The sequence below is a fragment of the Paramisgurnus dabryanus genome, chromosome 1 (genome assembly GCF_030506205.2).
Source record: "Paramisgurnus dabryanus chromosome 1, PD_genome_1.1, whole genome shotgun sequence".
Classification (NCBI taxonomy): Eukaryota; Metazoa; Chordata; class Actinopteri; order Cypriniformes; family Cobitidae; genus Paramisgurnus; species Paramisgurnus dabryanus.
Genome location: NC_133337.1, coordinates 67,511,873 through 67,535,697, shown reverse-complemented (window position 1 = coordinate 67,535,697; position 23,825 = coordinate 67,511,873). Strand labels below are relative to the sequence as shown.

The window sequence follows — 23,825 nt, the reverse complement described above, 5'->3', positions numbered from 1 at the left end:
ATGAATTGAAGGAGACATCATTCAAAGTCCCTACGCAGTCATGTTAAATGCCTTAAACACAGTCTAAATTTGTATTTGAAGTAATAAAATTAGAATAAAAATGGTAACTGGTCCCAGCCAAAGAGTCAAAAAGACAAAGATCTGTCAGTTTATATTACCATTGCCATATTATTTTCCAAGTTTCTTAATAAAAATATAAAAATCCTTAAAAAAATGAAATTATAAAACTATCGGGTGGTTTCCCAGACAGGGCTTATCCCAGACTAAAATGCATGCTTGAGCTGCCTTAATTTAAAGAGCACCAATAATCTGATTCACGATTTTACATTTCCTTTGGTGTGTAAGTGTGTATTAGTACATGTTAACGATATGCAAATTTATAAATCCCAAAGTAAATTTATTGTCTCCAACTTAAATCTCTTTTATTGGACTACAACACACACACAGATTCTTTTGAATACGGTAAGGAGCTTCACAATTCCGGCTGAGCCAGGATTATATTTTGTTGTTTATGTGAACACTTTACAAAGTATAGATTATTTGACTTGTATGTGTATATAAAATAAAATGCAATGCATCTCCTGAACTATACTTCTAGCTTTAGCTGTCAGCTTTTTGAAGGGCGGTACCCTTTGAAAAGGTCCTAATATGTACCATTTAGGTACAGATATGTATACATTCGGTAGCAATATATACCTCTTGAGTCCAAAGAAATGTACCCGACCCGAAATGACCTGAATCACTTTTTATATCTGACATGAATAAATCTTTATTTTTTAAAGAAAGACCTGACCTTGGACAAACCCGGGAAAATTAGACCTGAGTATGACCCGACCCTGTAGTATTTTTTTCCCTCACTGACCCTGCAGCCTTGAACGCATCAGTCAGACTGAAAGAAACCATAAGGGACTTGCGTCTAATTTAAAACCGCGAATCCATTTATTTTCATTTGTTGTCCGACAATGACACCAAGATAACTGCTAAAATGTGACTTCAAAATTTATTGACAAGTCTGTCTCAACAAAAATTAACCTAGCACTAGCCACACGATGTTGCAAGCACTCTTGGCAAACAGAGGAGGGGTTGACAAAGGGCTCGATGCAAACACGCAAGATAGTTCAGAGGTCTTCTCGGGTCCGTTCGGCAAAAACACATTCATTTTAAATCATAATATTAGGCCACTAATATTATACCCAACCCGTGTCCGAGGCCTGAACCCACTCGGTCGGACCTTGGGTTTTTGAATAAGGTGTACATTTTGAAAGGGTACAGGCACCAGGATATTTTTTTCTGACAGTGTTGAACGTTAAAGCCTGACAGCCTTGCAAACTTGACTGCATGCACATTGCGACAATGTGTGTCATGAAGATTTTCCACCAGTGCTGACAGCATGTCTCGCCTCTTCATGAAATCTCACATATATGGCTTTCAATGTCACTGTAGCTTGCATGTGTTTCAGTCGGTTTTGTTCATGCCATTTTTTTACTAGCTTGTGAATCTACACTGACTCACGCATACGTCTATTATGCGAAGTATACCAGGTAAGTGTTATATTGATTATGTATTTAACACAATTCATGACAACTAAGTCACAAAAAAGCATAATGATAAATTTCACATAATCTACAAAAGTGTTGTTTTCGTCAACGATGACGATACGAAATTATTTTGTTGACGCACCTGTGTGACAAAAACATGACGAGACGCTTTCGAGTTTTCGTTGACGATACGAGACAGAACGAAAATGATAATAAGTCTGACGTTTACAATGCATGTCATTTCTGCCTGTTTTGCATGAAATCTTTCTGTTTTTATCTAAGGATTATCAGCAATGCTGTCGCTTCCTATCCTTGTTTTGGGTACGCCCACCACGCGTTTGCCGCCATGCCGCGCATCAGATTTCACACAACAACAACACATCTGTGGCTGTGGCGAGTTCAAAGGACCGTGGCGGTGATATATGGACATAGTTTCAGTATGATCCATCAGAAAGAAAAATGGAATGCATATTGGAAGACGACGGTAAAGGTGGCCACAAACTAGATGAGAAGAATACCACCAACCTCAAGCGGCACCTGAAGGCTCATCACGCTGATATTTTTTTTAAAGGAAACTAACAAGTCACGCTGTTAACATATCATATACACTCACCTAAAGGATTATTAGGAACACCATACTAATATTGTGTTTGACCCCCTTTCACCTTCAGAACTGCCTTAGTTCTGCATGGCATTGATTCAACAAGGTGCTGAAAGCATTCTTTAGAAATGTTGGCCCATATTGATATGATAGCAGCATCTTGTAGTTGATGGAGATTTGTGGGATCCATCCAGGGCATGAAGCTCGCGTTCCACCACATCCCAAAGATGCTCTATTAGGTTGAGATCTGGTGACTGTGGGGGCCATTTTAGTACAGTGAACTCATTGTCATGTTCAAGAAACCAATTTGAAATGATTCGAGCTTTGTGACATGGTGCATTATCCTGCTGGAAGTAGCCATCAGAGGATGGGTACATGGTGGTCATAAAGGGATGGACATGGTCAGAAACAATGCACAGGTAGGCCGTGGCATTTAAACAATGCCCAATGGGCACTAAAGTCTACTGTAAAGTGCCAAGAAAACATCCCCCACACCATTACACCACCACCAGCAGCCTGCACAGTGGTAACAAGGCATGATGGATCCATGTTCTCATCTGAATGTCTCAATAGAAATCGAGACTCATCAGACCAGGCAACATTTTTCCAGCCTTCAACTGTCCAATTTTGGTGTGCTCATGCAAATTGTGTGGAGTGGAGATGAGTGGTACCCGGTGGGGTCTTCTGCTGTTGTAGCCCATCCGCCTCAAGTTTGTGCATGTTGTGGCTTTACAAATGCTTTGCTGCATACCCTCGGTTGTAATGAGTGGTTATTTCAGTCAAGGTTGCTCTTCTACCAGCTTGAATCAGTCGGCACATTCTCCTCTGACCTCTAGCATCAATCAAGGCCTTGTCGCCCACAGGACTGCCGCATACTTAATGTTTTTCCCTTTTCACACCATCCTTTGTAAACCCTAGAAATGGTTGTGCCTGAAAATCCCAGTAACTGAGCAGATTGTGAAATACAACCATAGCACGCTTAAAATTGCTTAAATCACCTTTCTTCTCCATTCTGACATTCAGTTTGGAGTTCAGGAGATTTTCTTGACCAGGACCACACCCCTAATTGCATTGAAGCAACTGCTATGCAATTGGTTGATTAGATAATTGCATTAATGAGGAATTGAACAGGTGTTCCTAATAATCCTTTAGGTGAGTGTACATTCAATTTTACTCGACAATCGGCTTGTGACACATTTCATGGTAAGATTAAGGTTTTACATGTATCTAATTGTCAAACCTAAGCCCATTTCCAATACTTTTTAACCTAAATTAATTTGTTAAAGACTACCTTTTTCTTACTAAAATTTCTTACAAGTTTATAAGTGACTAAAATGTGACTAAAACTAAAAAGCATTTTCGTCCAAAAGACTAAGACTAAAACTAAAAGGGCTTCCAAAAACAACACTGATCTACAAATACAAGGTATGTGATACTGGACCACAAAACCTCATAAGTAGCACAAGGCATATTTGTAGCAATAAACAAAAATACATTGTATGGGTCAAAATTATCTATTTTATGCAAAAATCAATAGGATATTAAAAGTAATTATCATGTTTCATGAAGATATTTTGTAAATTTCCTTCCGTAACTACAGTATATATCAAGCCTTTATTTATCATTAGAAATATGTGGACAACTTTAAAAGGAATTTTCTCACTGTTTACATTTTTTGCACCTTCAGATTCCAGATTTTCAAATAGTTGCATCTCAGCCAAATATCATATCAATGTATTTGTCTTATCCTAACAAACAATACATTAATGGAAAGCCTATTTATTCAGCTTTCTGATACAGCAGGTTATATAAACGTTTTAAATGCACAATTAATAAAACTATACATCAAACTATCATTGCAGTGTTGCCTGTAGTATATAAACACTACAATCTACCTGTTTTTGACCCAAAATTGTATGATTGATAGACAAGCAAATGTACAATTTAATATAACTCTAATCCACTGGTTATCTAATATCAAGACACTGCCACAGCACAAAGATTTGAGGTGAACATAATTGAGTGGTGGTATGCATAGTCATACTAGAAAGCTCTATGCATGCATACTATGAGATTAGAAAGCATGCTTGATTATTGACAAGAGATGCAACTGACCACAGTTTGACCATCTCACGTTTATCTAAAAGCAAATTGAAGGTTCAATAGGAGAGGTCTAATAGTGAAAAAATTCCTCTGTAAGTTCGCCACACAAGAACAAATATCATTTATTTTCTTGTGATTAATCTATATATTGAATCTGGTTTGGTTTGTTTGCAAAACGACCAATTGTTTGCTTTCAGATTAGGTAGGAAGTGTCACCAGAAGTGTAAAATATTTTGTTTAATAACGACTCTGCAACAAATCCTCTAACTGAACTGAATTATGTTGACCATATTCACACGATTTTTCATTGTGTTTAGCTGTACACAACTTAATGAACTGCAGGCTATATGAAAAGCGGCCCAGTTTTCCCAAAAGACACAGAAATCAGACCAGGCACACAGAGGCTTAGGACCATTGATCTTCATGCTTAACCTTCTAATGTCAACATAGCAGGAAGTACTGTTGGAGTCTGTATCCAGTCATATCCCAATGCTCCATAGCGCTCTTTTTAATCATCTCACAATGCTTGTGTGTGTGTATCCAAGGCATATGAAAGGCTTTTATTAACCATCGGCAGAATCTGAAACAGGCATGCATGTATTTTTCAACTTGAGTAACGTTATTGTCCTTAATGTTAATAAAAAACGCTTTTGGCTTTGGAGTAAATAACGAGGAATAAAATCCAGAAAGTTATTGTGTTAGAGTGGTCATTTCAAAACGGGGTAATTTTAGTTCATTCCCTTTCCAGCACAGATCTGAAACATCTGGGTTGATTTCTAAACCACTCACCGGACTCTCGACATTGATGGATCACAACAGAAACAGAGCAGAACGGTTTTGGGAAGATGAAATTTATGCATGAAACCTAAACTTAACATCTTGTCCTAATTCTAGATGAACCATACAGCTACTTTGTTAAAGATAGGCAGTTTAATGAATGACAGCTGATGACCCCATTAAATAGTTTGACAGTTTTCTTTCCTGCATTTTTATTGAAACAGAAACAAAGATGGGCATTCAGAAGAGACAATCCCTTAAATAAAAAAAAATAAAATCACATGCACGCAAGCACTCACGGACCAGTGAGCAGCTATCACTCCAGTGCCTGTGGAACAATTGGGGGAAACATGCCTTGCTTAAGAGCACCTCAGTTGGAACCTGCTGGCTGTGAGACTCGAACGGGCCACGATTGCCCCACATGTTGCTATGGTTACCTTTGTGTTCATCATTGCAGTTTTGGTAGTGAGTCTTTTTCTCTCGATTATTTAGGAGATTCACTGCTGTAAATGCACTGCTTTTGCCACTTACGAAACTTTGCAGTGTGCACGGGGTCAAATTCTTGTCGGTGCAAGATGAGTCTTCAGTGTTTTTGGTAAGTACATTCCTATTTATTTTGTACATTTTTTGCACATCTGGGTGACTAGGAACAGGAAATTGTTCAACTATGACTTTCTGTTTTACAGGGGTATAAATATAAGGTCACACATGGGACTTATGTAACGCCGCTCTTCATCTCTCTCCACTGGGTACCGATTGAAGCGTGTACTGTATCAGGCACAAGTCGCTACTACTCAATTACAGAACTTTCACTGGGACCGCACTGGCATACTTTCACACCTTCAAACATTCCTACACCCCATCCAGAACCTTACATTCAGCAAATGAGCGGCGCCTTGTGTTACCCTCACAAAGGGGCACTAAATCGTGTTCCCGCTCGTTTTCCTTTACTTTTCCCTGCTGGTGGAATGACATTTCTATTGCAATCTGGTCAGCCACATATCTTGTAACATTCAAAAAACAATTCCCATCTCTTCCAAATATACTTGACATAGATATTTTTTTCTATCTCTTTTAAGTTTAAAAAACAAAACACTAACTCTTTATTTTTCTTTCAACAGGTATTGTTTTGGAATCCTGAAAACTAATATCTTGGTATAAGCACTTTTTGTATTATTGCCTCCCTATGACACATCGCTTTTCTTTCCTATTCTAAGTCACTTTGGGTAAAAGCATCTGCTAAATATGTAAATGTAATTTAGTGATTCAATATGAAGAACATAGTTGTGATGTGCGTAAAATATTTCTTGGCTATAAGAAAATAGCAAAAACACAAAAAATGCCAATTTCCAAAATCAGTGCAAAAATTTACAAATTGGAGTCAACTGGAAGTGTTATGAATCAGCTTGGAATAGGATGTGTGTCTATCTTGTCCCAATGCACTGTCAGGAGGGGCAAAAAAATCTCCAAGAATCGCGCTAATTGGGTCTTGGGATCAGAAAATCTCCAAAAGTTCATCTCATCAATTAAGACAAAATGCTTCCCTGCCAATGACAAGTTTTTCCGGCAATCTGTATTTCCGCTATTATCCAACCAGGGGGGCGCTCTTCATTATAAAACCGAGATGTATCCCCATAGGGCAAACACTTTAAACCTTAGTGTATGTTTTGAGGATCGTTTTGAATCTGATCTCTATCAAAAGTCCTTCACAAAAATGCAATTCTCAGATTTTTGCTCTAAATTTTTTATTTTTAAAGAAACCTACCCATATTTGAGAGGTGATAAAAGAGAACAAATAAAGGTAGGATGAAACAGGTTTTTTTGTTTGAAAGCAGGGGGTCTGTTCTTTCATTTGATAAATTGTATGTTTAAATATCCAAAAAAGATAATTTTCTGGAAGGCATTTAACTTTTGTGAAAATCATAAAAAATGCTGCCGCTAGCTGGCAACTTAAAAAAAAAACGCTGGCGGGGAAAGAGTTAAAATCAACACAAAAATGCTTTACTGACCACAAAATTAAGGTCTTGCTCTCATCATCACAGTCCCCTAACTTGCATCACATAGAAAACCTGTTAGGTAAATATGAATAGGAGAGTCCATCAGCATGGACTTCTGGAAATCTGAAGGATCTGGAGAGATTCCATATGGAGGAATGGTCTCAGATCTCTTGCCATGTATTTTCCAACCTCATCGGACATTAAAGGAAAAGACTCTAAAGGAAAAGCTGTTATCTTGGCAATGGAAGCCAGCACAAAGTATTGACTAAAAGGATGCCAATAATTGTGGCATAAAAAGGATTTTTGTATAAAACAGTTTGTTCTCAATGAGTTTTTGTCAATATTTTTAGCAAAAGATCAAAAGAAATTATAATAATAATTCACAGCCCTCATTGCTCATATTTACCAAGGGTGCCAATATTAGAGGAGTGCACTGTTATAGACAACATCTAAGCACTAGAATTTTGATTATAAGATTTAGATCTAGATTTAGACTATAAGTTAGCTGCATGCCCTGTACACAGTGTAGTGATAGTGAACAGAGCAGAAACATGTTTATTATAAGATCTGACTTTGATTTTGTACTAAAACTGAATCCATTTTGCTGGTACAGAGGTGAAATCAAGACCCTCATTTCTATCATAATTTCATGACATGACATGATTCCCTCTACACTGTGAAATATCAGTTTGTACAATACAAAACAGCACAACTCTTTATCTTTCTCAATGGTTGCCAGTTGCAGAAAAGAACATCCATCTTAAAACCTACTTGCTGTAATTATATCCTGACAACAAACTTACACAACCTTTGCATAAGAGACTGCACTTTAGCTGACAGAGATTACAGCAGGACTCCTCAGCAGACAAAACAGCGCTATTTAGATGTCTTCTACCACATATTGTGCCTTTTTAACTCCAGTGACATTAACCACAAAGGCAATTTTGTGTTGGAGACATCTGACCTCTTCTCTGAGAATAAAAGTCTGCAGATGTTTTGTTCCATAGTAGAAACCATAGTTGTTGTTTTTTCTGAGCAGTGTTGAGTTTTTAAAGACCGTATCTCACCATTTAACACCAAAATAAGCTCAAACTATACTGCCCTACAAAGCCAAAGCACAGTACTGTAACTACGCATTGGGTCAAAATTGAGTTAAGGGTTGAAATGGGCTTTGTGATATCTGTTGTGTCTTGTGACAAAGTCTCCTGGTTCAATTTTGTCCCATTTCAGAGAAACGTGTGTGCCAAAATTAACAAGTTTGACTGGCTGGTGTAAAAAACTTTAGGGCATTTTTCTCGGTTTCAGGGTTTGCTTAGTTACTGCACTTAGCCTTTGTAGAGCAGTATACTTCAATCCGCTGTTTAACTTTTACTCTTTGAAAACTGTACACGTGGAGTCTCCCCGAGGTTATCCCATGTGAGATTTCAAACCACAAGCACTGCTGTTCCAATGTGTTTGCAATTCTAGCACATGAGATGCACATTTCATATTCTGACCGGAGATTTGTTTGTAACTGACAGACAGATACTCCTGGGAGAGAAAGGAGAGATGAATAGAAGGACAATAAGACAACAAGACTGAAATGGCAAGAATCCACTAACCCTGCTTGGATATACCATTGTTTAAGAACCAACAAATAATCCACTGGAGAATGAAACAATCAAAACCCATAAAACCCATTTGATCAGAAAGCAGCTAGAACACGACACAGTCTTTTCAAACAAGGCTCAATATGGGGAGTCGCTGGAGATCTTTCAAGACACAAGGCGAGCAAAATATATCAATTTTTTCCCCAAGTTGCATCACTTATCTTGCAGGGCCTTAATGAAAATGTCAGTATAGCTCTGTTTGGTTTTGCAACAACGATCTTGAGGTTGGGATAAAAAGAGGAAGAGCATGGCCATCCAAAGCCTCTGAATGTCCCTTTCTGAATGTAAGCGCACAACCTAGGATTATTGAAGAAGACACTTACAAAACACTGCCTTTTCTTTATTCTCTTTGGAGTATTTATATATCTTTGATGTAGAAAGAGAAGATGAAAGCTTATGCTAATAAGGAAGTAGTGAGACGCTCGTGTCCTCCATTGTCCTTACACACACTTAAATGATGCCGCAAACTGATAGACAATAATGGGTCTCTCGATGTTGATGATGCAAATGACGAAAGTGGTTGTGATGGTGAGTAGGGCTGGGACGGTTGTAATAACCACTGCACCACCACGTGGTGTGCACATCACAAACTATGAAAAATATAAAGTACAACTTGCCCACTGAGATTTGTGTTAAGGCAAACGGCCAGCAGATGCGGAGTAAATGCGCTATTTGCAAGGGATGAGGTTTTAAAGTGCTGCTGATGTCATTCCTGCCATAATTTCATGACACGATTCCCTTTATAATTTATTGGTTATGGGGCATTAGTGTTTGAGATGTCAGGTGATGGGGGTAGTGATGATGAAAATTCGTGGTTGTTCTGGTGATGGGTCAGTGTTGTCTGAGTTGTCAGGTGACGTTGGTGTTCATGGTGAAGTTTTGAGGTTATACTGAAATCAGGCATTGGTGTTTAAGATGTCAAGTGATGATGGTAGTGATGTTTTGAAGTTTTACTGGTGATCGGTCAGTGTTAGTTGAGATGTCAGCTGGTGGTGGTGAAGTTTTGGGGTTGAACTGGTGCATTGGTGGTTGAGATATTAGTGATGAAGATGGTGCCAGCAAAGATAAAGTAACAGTGGTGGTGATGATGAGGTTATGAGGTGGTATTGGTAATGGGTCAGTGCTGGTTGAGATGTCAGTGGCGATGATGGTGATAATGGCAATGGTGTCTTGTAGGTTCTTTAAAGCTTTAATCCAGGGATTTCAAAGTATTTTAATTTTATTTTATCCCCACAAGCCTTTACCGTATGAAGTGTTCATAACCATTCTTTATGCTGGTAAGGATGTATTTATGATGATGTGCAGTGTTTCAACCTACACCTAAAACATTAATAGTGGCATTATTTTTGCCACTTTCTCAACAAAAAAAAAGTACTGGTAAAACGTAAGGTGTTGAAATGAATTCAAATTCAAGTAAAACACTTTCAATCCTATAATTTATAAAGCCACAAATGGCATTTTTAACAAATAGAAGAACAAGTTCCAAACATAATATGTCAGATTACAAGTTGCCCATAGATGGCTGCACTGTGGTGCCATCTTCCATAGTAAGGAACTTAGGCGTAATGTTCGACAGCAATCTATCTTTTGATAGTCATATCTCCAACGTCTGCCGCATAGCATTCTTCCATCTTAGAAATATCTCAAAAATACGCCATATGCTGTCTGCATCAGAAGCAGAAAAGCTTGTCCACGGTTTTATGACCTCTAGAATAGACTATAGTAACTCGTTACTTGGGGGATGTCACGCAAATCAGGTAAACAAGCCACAGCTGGTCCACTCCACATAAGTCCAATTCTGGCATCTTTACACTGGCTACCAGTTAAATATCGCATACAATTTAAAATATTACTAATCACCTACAAAGCCTTAAATGGCCTAGCACCCTCGTATATTAAAGAATTACTATCAGAATACAATCCATCATGTATTCTGGCCACTTAATTATCCCTAGAGTATCAAAAGTGTCTAAAGGTGGTAGATCCTTCTCTGGAATGATTTATCAAATAATGTTCGCGTATCAAACACAGTGAATCAATTTAAAGCTAAACTTAAGACATTCTTCTTTAACAAAGCATTCACATAAAATCCCGCAATAGTTAGTTTATCTAGCACTCACATACCTCATATGGGTAATATACTTATGCCGCAATAGTTAGCCTGTCTGGAAACGAGCTGACTTAAACCACTATAATGTATGACACTTGCATTACAAGCTGTGAAGGTCATCACACCATTGATCTACTGACCGTCCTTCAACGAGATGCCCAGCCAATGCCTGCCAGTGACCACCGGCGGAACTAGTTTAATTCGCTTACACCTTTCACATACCCCGATAGTATTTATATATATAAATATATATGTATATCTCTCAAGGGTTTTTCCCCTCCTAGGAGTTTTCCCCCTGGACTAGCCAGGAGGGTTTTTCTCCTAGGAGTTTTTTTATCCCCTGGAGAGTCTGCCACCTTTGGCTTAACTTACTACTTTACTGTATACGTTACATTATTACTACGCTCGTTTTTTTATGCTTTTCCAACATCTATTAATGTAAAGCTGCTTACTACGCTCACTTTTCTATGCCTTTCCTACATCTATTAATGTAAAGCTGCTTTGAAACAATTAACAATTGTGAAAAGCGCTAAATATAAATAAAATTGAATTGAATCGAATTGAAGTTCAGATTGTCCTGAATACAGCAATACTAGACCTCCATTAAGTTCTGTTGTAGTTCTCAGCAACAACTCCTTAATACACTACCAAGGTTCTGCAGTACTTTTATTGTTGTTGTGCATTTATTTTTGGTACCCTCATGGGCATTTGTTTATAATGACTTGATATTTTGTGAGAATTTGGACAATCCAGATTCCATTAAGATTCATCTTAGAGATGACAATTTTTTCTGCAGGGTCAAACAAAAATGCAATGCATGAAGTCGCTATGACCCATTGCAGTACTATGACAAATTTCCACTAACACAGGATAACAATATCTTTCAACAGAAAATACACACAGCTTGCTGAGCTGCTCACTTGATTTCGACCGTGCTGTGAGGGACATTTCAGGTTATTGGACCACCATAGCTGTGAGACCACCATCTCAACTGATGAAAGATCACTTCTGTAATCTGTTTCCAGGGGTGATGGGTTCATTTAGTGACTTTACCAAGTAATACTTCCTGCACACTGTGAAAGTAATATGTGTCTAACTGCCTTTCAAAAAAAAGGATATTATTATGTACTTAGTCTTAATGATGCTAGACTGGTTGTTGTGGTACTACCAACATGAACATGTTTTATGGTTGGGGTTTATTGGATTTTCTGGAGTGAAAAGCTTAATTCATAACATTGTAATGTTTCAAGTGCTAGGATTTAGTTTAAATATGTGACCCTTGACCACAAAACCAGCCATAAGTCACACGGGTATGATTACAGATTTTTCTTTTATGCCAAAATCATTAAGATATTAAGTAAAACTCATGTTACATGAAGATATTCTCTACATTTCCTACTATAAATATATAAACAATGTGATGTTATTATTAGTAATATGTTTTGCTAAGGACTTCATTTGTACAACTTTAAAAGCGATTTCTCATTATCTTGACTATATTGCACACAGATTCCAGATATTTCAAATAGTTGAATCTTGCCCAAATATTGCCCCATCCGTACAAGCCATACATCAATTGGAAAGTTTATTTATTCAGCTTTCAGATGTTTAAATCTCATTTTCAAAACACTGGTTTCGTGGTTCTGGGTCACATATATTATAGAATAAAATAATTATAGAATTTGGTCCATGGTTTTAGAAATGATTAGTGAAAAAATATAATGCTGCATTAAAGCCACTTACTGGCTGGCCGTCATGACATTGACCACTAATGGTTTTTGTGAGTTTTGTATGTAATTAACATCACAGTGTTTTATAATACGGTTAAACTGAAGCAATGATGGTTTATATTGCAAACACTGTACGAAAGACCAACTGGAAATTGAAATGCAAGCATTATCAATCACTGATTTTTTATGCATTCTGTATAAATTTGATGGGAGATTTTAAATTGACTCTGTAAATTGGGTGCTTGGTGTTAAATGGAAAATCCATACAGTCATGCAAGCACGGTAATTAAATCCTAAATAAAACTTTGGGTATTTACCAAAGGCCACGAATAAAGTGACTTGACTTAAGCTTCCTATTAGTCATAATTCATAGAGCAAAGGTCTATTGCCAGAAACACAACACTAAAGTACAAGCAGACAACTAAATGAAAGTCATAAAGCAGGAGTGCAGGTTTTAACCTTTAAAGACCTTCTCTAATTTACTGCTCAAACTGTTTCACCCAAGTTACTAAATGCTTTCAACAAGGGGATTTTATGGAGCAATGGCACCTAATGAGGGGACATGAAGGTGTGTTATTGGACAGAGGGTTCATGCTTTTCTCATAGTGACCTTTTCATGATAAAATCACCAAGAGCATTTCAGATCCTACTGTACGTCACAGAACTGGGGAAAAGGTCAGCTCATCGACATGTCAACTACACTCACACCCACAAACAGACATGCACATATCACAGCATTTAATATAGTGAAAGTCCTATATGTGATCCTGCCTGTGAAAACCCAGCTAAAGTCATTTTTTAATGGTTTCCTGTTTTCTACATAAATTGTAAAGAACAATACGTAAAAAATATAACCTTGATATCTGTAATATTGACTGAGCAAGGTCATGTCAAAGATTAAAATCAATGGTTAAAATTAAACTTATAATTAGATTAGGAGACAGGGCCACATATGTAAAATGAGAATGATTTGAGCTAATAAGAGATGTCTGATTCTACAAGGTCACTCTTATTAGAGTTATAAACTTAAAAACCTGTTAGTTTTATTACAAAAGGGCAGTCACCACCTGAACTATAGTTTTCCTCAAGGAATTTCCAATAACAAACCTATAAAACAATATATATCCCGATATAACTGCATAGACTTGGATTTAAAGACAAGTGCACAAATCTCAACACATAGGTTTGTTTTTTTGGTGACCTCATAACTTTCCCTATGGCCCGGGTTACTTCACGCTGGTCTACTGATCTTTAGTCCGAAAATCATTTCCTGCTTGTAGAGACTGTTGGAAAAACGTATGAGTGAGGGTATGAGTCACCTTTTAATTTAAGGGGAAGCGTGTAATGCAGTGCCACTTGCATCACTAAATGAAATTGCAAAAATAATAACCGAGTTTCATCATTGGCTGGACAAACATCATTAGCCCAGCCTCAAACGTACACAAAAAAGGCTTTGGTGTTTTGATAACATGACAGAGCCACACATTTTTGCAGTTTAATTAAAAAACAGCTAAACTATGCACCAGGCCTGGCACCACAAGGGGGTAAAAGATCAGATTTTTACACCCCCTCGGTTTAATTTTTGGCATTTATGGTAAGGTTTAAAAACGAGGCTGTACAAATAAAAAAAACTAATTGAAACTGTGTTGTGTGTTTACAAGACTAAATAAAATTAACTCTTTCCCCACCATTGACGAGTTATCTTGTCAATTAAGAGAAAACGCTTCCCTGCCAATTACAAGTTTTTCCTGGCAATCCATATTTCCACTATTATCCACCAGGTTGCACTCTTACTCAACTTATAAAACCTGGAAGTATTCCCTTAGGGCAAACAGTTAAAACTCTGTGTATGTAAACATTGCTACAAATCTGATCTTTCTGAAAAGTCCTTCACAAAAATGCAATTATTTCAGCTTTTTGCTCAAAATTTTGTATTTTTGAAGAAACATACACATATTTTTTTGTTTGAAAGCAAAGGGTCTGTTCTTTGATTTGATATATTGTATGTTTATACAGTATATTTAAAGAATAACATTTTCTAAAAAGGCATTAAACTTTTGTAAAATTGTAAAAAAAAAAAAAACTGGCACTGGAGGTCAACTTAAAAAAAAAACCCTGGCAAGGAGAGTTAACTAAAAATAAATGCAAAAGGGCTATTTGCCTCCGAATGGCAATGAAGTATAGATAAATAATTGCACTAAAGATGATTGGACAGGATAAACATGGATTTTTGTTGGCAGTATAACAATTTCTATTGGCTGCGTGTCGTGCTGGGTGTAACCAAGCTCAGTGTAATAAGGTCAGCGGTGAGTCATGATTTTTAAAATATAAATGTAAAAGTTAAAATTGTATTAATTTTGTCTGTTTGGTTAGCTATGCAGTAGGCATATACTTGTGCAATGTTTTTAAGGAAAAGCTGCACTCAAAAATCTGAAAAAAGCAAGTAATCTGTGTGGATATTTTTGGTTTAAGGTTAAGCCCACTTGAAATGTTATGTGCCCCCTCAGTCATTTCATTCTGCAACCAGGCCTGCCATGCACTGTCAGAAATAAATGTACACAAGTTTTCAAAGGAAAGGTCCCTCTTAAAAAGGTCCTAATATGTACCTTTGATATACCATTGAGGTACCAACGTACACCTTTTAAGAATAAAGGTGTACTTTACAAGAGGGTACCTCCTCAGTGACATATCTTGAACTGTTATTTCTGAGAGTCTGCTTTTTAATTAGTGCATACAGTTGTTCAAAATGCACACATATCTGAGTAATGCACCAGACAGTTCAGTACTCAGTCTAGCAGCCCTGTCCTTCAGAGATAACTAAGACATGGTGATGCTCACTGATGGATTAAATTCAAAGTGTGAACAACATCTTGTGTCTTCATATATGCTCAAACACAGCCGGTGGCCTTTTTGCAGGGCATCCATCATCAGCAGACAGGAAAAGTGTGTTTGATTTCAAGGGCTTTCAAGGGGGAACATCTGGGGTCACGGTATGCCGATATTCCCATGTTTCCGAACACAGATTGCCATCGGCTGCCTCGGCTCTGATCTACCTGCTATCTAAATTCACCTCACACATGTTGCTCACCGCTCAAGCAATGATGAAAGCTGAGCAAAGAGATCAGTGCTGGAATTACTAACAATTGCACTTTCGAGGGCGGACTGCCCACTCTGTGATGTCATTAAGTGCTGATAAAAAGTGTTGGGTGGTTAAGCAGGATCCAATGGGTGCATGATGAAAGAGACATTTATTGGGGCGGTTTCCTGGACAGGGCACAGAGTAAAATGCATTTTTGAGCTGCCTTAATTTTAAACCATTTTGAACTGACATATCTTAACATATATCAGTGACATTGTTTTGTCTCAAGATGCACACCAGTATGTTTTTTACAGGGTATGTTTGTAAAACCTACTTAAATGTCCAAATAAAACCAAGGTCTAGTCCTGGATTAATCTTAACCTTGGAAACTCCCCTTGTGTATCAAAACACAATGTATTGTATTAATTGGGTCACAATTTTTTAGCACATGAACAGTGTGGATGCATGGCTGACAGTTTAAAATGACCCCAGTCCACCTCTCCATAAATCTAGAAATTCTCCCGGAAAAAAATTATTGCTTCACTAATTTTTTGTGTGTCATTTATTTAATTAAAGCCTGTGGCTATTTTAACATCTTGGGCAAAGCCTCTTGAATAATTCTAAAATATTGGCTTCCTATAGGATAAGGCCATGCAAATCTCATGAATAACAATCAAGCACTATATCCTGTGACATATTATTAATCTCTAATGCCATCTAACCCTGAGGAACAAAAAAACAGTACCATTTTTTACTGAAATTCTTTTTCTTTTTATAAATAATGGCTGCTAGCATAATTTTCCAATCTCATGATGCATCACGCATACAAGTTCTTCATAATGATTTAAGAGAAGTGGACATGTGGACTGCTTAAAGGAGAAGAAAAATAAAATGATAAAGACTCACCAGGAATGTTGTGTATGGTAATGGCCAGTATTAAAAGAAGGACTCGTCTCCAGCTGCTTGCAGTCTGGCCTATCTGTTCCTGTGGTTTAGTTTCCACTGTCTGTACTTCTGTATGTCCAGTGTTGGCACCCCTGCGTCTTTGGTACACCTCACCATTCTCTATTTTATCTAAAAGAGAACCAGAAAAAGTCAAACAACATATCAATATGCAAATATACCAATGAAAACACACACATATATATATATATTAGACATGTAAACTTGAGGTCGACCGATAGTGGATTTTAACGATAGTTAAGGGTCTTTTTACACCTGGTCACACTTCATGCGTTTTCTCTGATCAGATATATGATTTGTTAAAACTGTTCCATTTACATTTGGACACACAAATGTGTCTTGGCTGAATGGATATCAATTTGATCTTCTACTCCCGCGAATACACTATTGATTACTCCACATTAAAAAACTTAAGACGCCGCCTATGCACCTAAGGTAGCACTTACTGTATGTTTACTGTATGTTGGGTAGGCGTCTTCTTGCTCATCATGAGCTGGATCGCGCAGTACAGAGCAGCAGGACCCTTATGAAAATTAACCATGGTTTTACTACAGTTAAAACCAAAAAACCATGGTTTATCAATATATTAATAAGTACTGAACCATGTTCAATGGCTCCAGTGCATCATCAAGCCATAATGTTAGGCCTACCCAAAAACTTTTTCATTTCTGATCCACAATTCAATTCAGCCTGGTGCCAGCCAAACTTAGCTCCGCCCACAACATTTCAGGTCGGGAAGTTCGGTCTGGTGTCGCTCCGTTGTGGCACAACCATGCTCGAACCAAAGCTGGTCGAACCAATCGAATAGTCAGGGAGAGCTTTATACAATAATGGACAGATGATCAACAGTAACGTAATCAAAAACGCTGTAGAATTAAGATGTGAAGATTCAGCCATGGTGTCTATTCTAGAAGATATCAACAGCGCACTGATTTTAAAAGAGGAACAGAGAAACACGATCAAGGCATTTGTTAATCGTAAACATGTTTTTGCCGTCCCTCCTATGGGATTCAGCAAAAGTTTAATTTATCAGCTGGCCCCGATGGTTGCTAAGAAGATGGGACACAATGAAAATGAGCAACTCGACGTGCACGACAATGTAGATATAACTAGCAGTCGTTGCCAGCTCCTTTTCAAAAGCATGTGGATGAAGTTCATCTAACTTACAAATCGGTAAGAAATAGTCTGACTGTATGACTTAGTAAATAACTCACAATGTTGTGAATTAAATGTTGTAAACATAGTAGGTGTCGATGTACGTTCGCTAATTCAGAGTTAGTACAATCTGTTAGTACAACAGTCTCAATGTAGCAAAATAACTAGCAGTTTAGGTCAGACTGCAAAAAGTCAGATGCCCGGTCAACATACGTCACACACTGGGTTGCTCAGATTGGTTGTAGGTCTATCCAATTGAGTGCAGAGGCATTTTTTGTTTTAGTTCGATTGAAACACGCCCCATAATCAGAACCCAATTGAGTATCAGTTATCAGACTCAGATTCTGACTAGAATTGAGTATGACAATGTCAGGCTACAATTCAGTATTACATAGTTCACAGTCTTTCTTATGTGTTTTAGAAATACTTTTTTTAACTTTTAGTGTGTTTAAAAACGATTTTTAATTTGACTTTAGACAGATTTTCAAGCTGCAATCTGTAACGTTTGCCTTAATATCGCCATCTCTGTTCGAAACATAAAATTGCAGGTTACTTTACCTACTTATGTTTACATTCGTTAAAAACAAATTACATTTCCTCAGACCTGACAGCTCAACTTATAAATCATTATTATAAGCTTATTATTGTGAATCATGGAAAGGTAAGGAGTTTTATGTTTGTTTATGTACTAGTTCATTAACGTTTAAACCAATGAAAAAAAATACAAATTGCAACTTTAATCTGGTGAATATGTAATGTACACAAAAAAGAAGTTTGAAAATCAAAGGCACAGAACAAAAATGCTTCTCTGCCAATGACGAGTTTTTTTCGGCAATCCATATTTCCGTTGTTATCCACCAGGTGGTGCTCTTACACAACTTATAAAACCCGGAGTTGTTTGCCCTAAGTATCCTCTTAGGGCAAACAGTTTAAACTTTGCATCACACTGAATCTGATCTCTATCAAAAGTCCTTCACAAAAATTCAATTACCTCAGATTTTTGCTAATAATTTGGTATTTTTTAAGAAACCTACCCATATTTGAGAGGTTATAAAAGTGAACAAATAAAGGAAGGATGACACTTTTTTGTTTGAAAGTAGAGGATCTTTTATTTGATATATTGTATGTTTATATTTTAAAGAACAACATTTTCTATAAGGCATTAAACGTTTGTGAAAATCATAAAAATGCTGGTGCTGGCTGGCAACTTTTTTTTTAAACGCTGGCGTGGAAAGAGTTAACCAATCTGTTTAACATTGTACAGACCTTGGTCTCCTAATACAATTCAATACAGTCAATAAGTCATCCTCACGACTCATTACTGTAGAGTGACCTTATTCTGTCACAATCAATATCAACACACTAGCAGTAATCAGCAACAAAATGTAACCGAACAAATGTCTCCTTTCAAAGAGGAGAGCTTGTATCTTTCAAAGGACTCTGTCAGCAATTCATTGTTGCAAATAATGTCAAACACTGCACAAATTTTTATTTGCTTTGATCCATACTTTAAAGTCAAACAGCTTCTATTTATATTTCCCAAGCGCGTATCTGTCTAATAATCGCTTTGGTTTCTATCAAAAAGTAGGAACAAAGCATTTAAATGAATAGTGAAAAAATAATGAAAGATAGCACATGCCGATAAACCTGGGCATTTGAATCAACATCAACGTAATTTTCACTTTAGATGGAAGACCCTTAACATGTTTGATTTTCATAATCTAGTTTCAGTCTGTCCTAACCACATGTGAAAGGATATAATGAATGCAGATTACTTGGGCTTTAAAGGTCATAAGGAACACATCCATCATCCACCATTGTGCTCTGAGCATATATTTAGCCCTTAAAGCCATTTTTCTGAATATCTTTGAGATGAGGAACCATCTGGAATTTTAAATTGACATTCTACTTATTGATTATTGATTTGTTCTGCTAGTGTCGAATGAGTTGATGATGGACAACAGGTGATAATGAGAATAATTTAGGTTCCAAAAAATCTCAACCAGCCTAAATATGAAAAAAGTCAAAATCCAAAAGCTAATGCAATTTAGACAAGACATGGTTGTGGATGTATGTTTATATAAAAGCGGTTGGTGCTAGGGTGTTTCAGGTGCTTTAAGGGAATTGCTATGACTTAGCAAGCTAATTTTATTTATATAGCAGTTTCTAAACAAATTAATGCCATTCAAAGTGCTTTACAGGCAAGAAGGAAACAATAGATACAATAAGTATAAAAAATAAACATCTCAAATAAAACCATTTAAATACAAAATTGGAGTAATTAAATTATTATATTAAATTATTTGCATTGTTTTGCAACTGTCTTTGCAATTTTTTAAGTGGATGTTTTTTTTTTGCCAGAAAATCACTTTTTGCGCTTTTCAATAAAAGACAGTCAAATACAAATGAAATTACTAAAATTACATTTATGAAAATAAGGCATTTCAGTTGCTTACTAATAATCTTTTCATTGTCATTAAAGTAAAATTACTGAACCTAAACATAAGAGCCTGATGCAGGGCTCGACATTAAGGCTTGTCCGCTTGTCCGGGACAAGTGGATTTTTTTGTAGGACAAGGGCGGGAGTCGCGGGATGAGTGGAGAGTGATGTTTCTTCAGGCTCCGGGGTGAATATAAATGACAGACACTTCAACCGCGTTTTCATCACTGCGTTTTCTCTTCTAAAGTTCGGTAAAAAACACATAATGGGCTTTAAATCTTGTTTAAGAATCTGTTTTATAATGAGAATCTCTCTTTCAGCGCGCCTATGTGTGTGTGCGCCGCTTGACAGCTGATGTGAATCTGACAGAGTTCTTCACTGTACTTTAAAAATCCCACACAAACATTACAGCGTAAATGCTAGGATTAAGATTGATTTTATATATAACAGATAATCTAGATACATTTACCCTAATAAGTTTTTTTAAACTTGGTAATGTTTTAATGTTTTGCTTTAGTGTTTTAATTTCAGACAATCATTGAAATGTGGGAAAAATGAAGAGAAAGGCAGCAGATATAACATCCTTCTTCAGAAAGAGTAGCAAGAAGCAGCTGAATAAATCTTAGTAAAATACATTAAAGTGGCCTTCAAAATTCACATGATTTTCTGGTCTCTATAGTTTTTTCAGCAATGTGAGATATAAATTCTGGTTTCAAAGTAAATTTCAAAAGTTTTATTTGATTAAATTGTAAATCCCTTGCTCCACTGATTAGCAAAACACAAAAAATACATTATATTATAAATCTTTACCCGGACAAGTGACTTTTGTGCATGGACAAGTGAAACACAAATTTACTTGTACGAAGGACAAGTTCCTCAAAAAGTTAATGTCAAGCCCTGTGATAAAATGTGCAGTTACAATAAACATGTCAGATGCACTTATAGAGGTAGATTATAAAGTAGTGGTACTAAAATCTCTAAGGTATCTCAAGCTATTATTATTAGATACATTTACTGTTACGAAAGTGGTCTGAGCATGTTGCTATTTGGTTGCTAGGGTGTTATATGAGACCACCAGCACAAGTACGACACAAATCCTTGAAAAAGAGTACTCTAGCTGAGTGCTATGTCCAAATCTGCAGCATTCATAAAACAGTACTTGAGAAATTCCTGGATGATGTATTGCTTCCGCCCAGCTGGGTGGATGACGACAAGTAAAGAAAATAAAAAAGAGAGCTGTGAGCTGAATGGTATAAATACTGTATATACTCTATCAGAGGTCAAGAACTTTATTGAATTCAATATCTACTCTTACACTACATGATTTCAACACAGCTTATGTTCTAGTCCTTAGATATGGCTCACATTCTTCAATTTTTTTTCTGACATTTTATCATCTGCAAGGTAAAAAGCATCAGTCAGATTGCTTAGACAATAATAGCAAGCTTCTCTTTAACAAACTGAGGCATCATTCATGTCTGTAGCACAATCACTTTTTGTGCATTGTAGAGTAGAACTGCTCATAGGAAAATCTTTGCCATCTCTATCAATAACATAGCTCAAACTTAATAAACACCCTCTAGCATAGTGGTTCCCAACACTTAATGGGGCGCCAGAGTTCACACACTGTAATAAAAGATTTGTTTGTTCAACTTAAAAAAGTAAGTTACCTGGTTGTCTTAAATTTTGAGTTACTATATTTGTATATTCGTAAACAAAAGTTTATTTTTAAGTTGAATCAACTTTAAAATTGTAAGGCGACCAGGTAACTTTTTTTTTAAAAAGTTGCTTGCCAGCATTTTTTTTGCGATTTTCACAAAGGTTTCACAAAATGCCTTCCAGGAAAATGTTCTTCTATAAACATATAAACATACCAATATATCAAATGAAAGAACAGACCCTCTGCTTTCAAACAAACACAACAGGGGCAAAAAAAAAACTTTCATTTGTTTTATAGCACCTTTCAAATATTTTGAGCAAAAAGCTGAAATAATTGCATTCTTGTAAAGGAATTTTGTTAGAGATCAGGGGGTTGGATTCACAAAAATATTCTTAAGGCAAAAATGAGAACATTCTTAAGATAAATTGAAAGAAGTTTATTAGAATGTTCCTAAATGCAATTCTTGAACATTTCTTAAGAAGTTCTCAAATATTTCCTTATTTACATTTTTATCTGAAGATAAAATAGACACGCTTTGAAAAAAAATTATTCTACCCTGCTCATGAGGTTATTAGTCCATTAATCTTTTAACCACATTGCAATCATTAACCCTATATATAACACATAAATGAGTGATGTGCCTGGGCTTTTGGAGCGCTCGGCTCACATGACGGAACGACTGCCGCATAGACTCACTCAGAGCGTCTCGTCTTTACACAGAGATGTAGTAATTTCACAATGAATTTATTAAGAAGGAAGTAAAATGAAAGCTAATATTATCACTAATACTAATATTAGTGATACTTGTACTAATATGTGCTGTGTGACATATTACTGAAGTAAGGCCATTAAAAATTCATTATTATAGAAGTATGAAATTTCTCATTAAGCTCATCTTTGTCAAGTAAACTATTTTAAATTGCCATTTCTGACTACACAATATATTTTGTCACATTCAAAACTATCAAATTAACTTATAAAACATCTTACAGTTTGACATTTAAGACTACTGTGAGGTTATCCTCACTGTAAGAACGTTTCTTTTTTGAGAATTTGAATTCTTACATTTTTTCTTAAGAACATCCTTACATAACTTTCTTAAGAAGCCTTTTTGAGAATACAAAATATTCTTAACTTTTTTCTTAACCCACTGGGGTCTAAGGGGTTTTTAGGGCCCTGGAGAAGTTTTGACCTGCACTGACATTTGTGCTTTTTTCAGTTGCTTAAAAACATAATAATGGCAAAAGTCTTATAACACTGCATTCAGCACAAACTGGGCTGAATTTTATATGATTAACACGTATGTACATGTTTGTATTTTTGAGAGAAAAATGTTTATGCGTGGTTTTTGAAAAAGCAAAATTTTTAAGTGACTGATATAAGTCCACAAAACCCATACTAAACATATGTTTTCCCAAGACTTTTCAAAACAGGATCTTGTAGTCTAGAGTTTTTTCTTTAAAATGATGTGAAAATCATTCTGCTTACTCATTCAAATAAAACAATATATTGATTTACAATTTCAAAGTCACTTTTTGGTTAGGAAGGCAATATGCAAAGAGGTTGGAAGCTCTTGAATAATCTGTGATTGACAGCTGAAGAACAATACACTTGCATAATGAGCTGCATATAATGAGCCTTTAGGAAGGAATTTAAGAAGCCATTATTGTTACGTGTTTGTTTGTAAAAGCAAAACACAAAAGAAATGCCTTCCCATGCGTGATCCTGCGTTAAATAAACTTAGTGTGCAGAGATATACGCGACTAAACAGGGTTTTAGATGTGTTTAGATGCGTCTTAATACAAAGTGTGTCAAATATGAGGCATTGTGTGTTTGTGTGTGTGTTTGGCTGTCTATCGCGTCTGACGGAAGCACAAAGAAAACATTAGCATCTGGAGATAACTTTTATTTACAGGTGGGAGTAAACAAGTAGATGTGATGTTTGCAATCGTATCTTTTATAAGAATAGCACAAAGCGCGTCAAATATGAGGCATCGTGTGTTTGTGTGTGCTTTTGGACGTC

General features: G+C 36.4%; 1 protein-coding gene across 3 annotated transcripts in view; it reads right to left on the bottom strand.

The window, feature by feature from the left end:
- Nucleotides 1-23,825, bottom strand: part of LOC135739372 (zinc transporter ZIP11-like) — a 167,529-nt gene that overhangs the window by 29,197 nt on the left and 114,507 nt on the right. For all 3 annotated transcript variants that reach the window (XM_073815883.1, XM_073815885.1, XM_073815884.1), the window contains exon 6: nucleotides 16,491-16,658. In XM_073815883.1, the coding sequence (XP_073671984.1) occupies nucleotides 16,491-16,658 (168 nt within the window). The remainder of the gene's footprint in view (nucleotides 1-16,490; nucleotides 16,659-23,825) is intronic.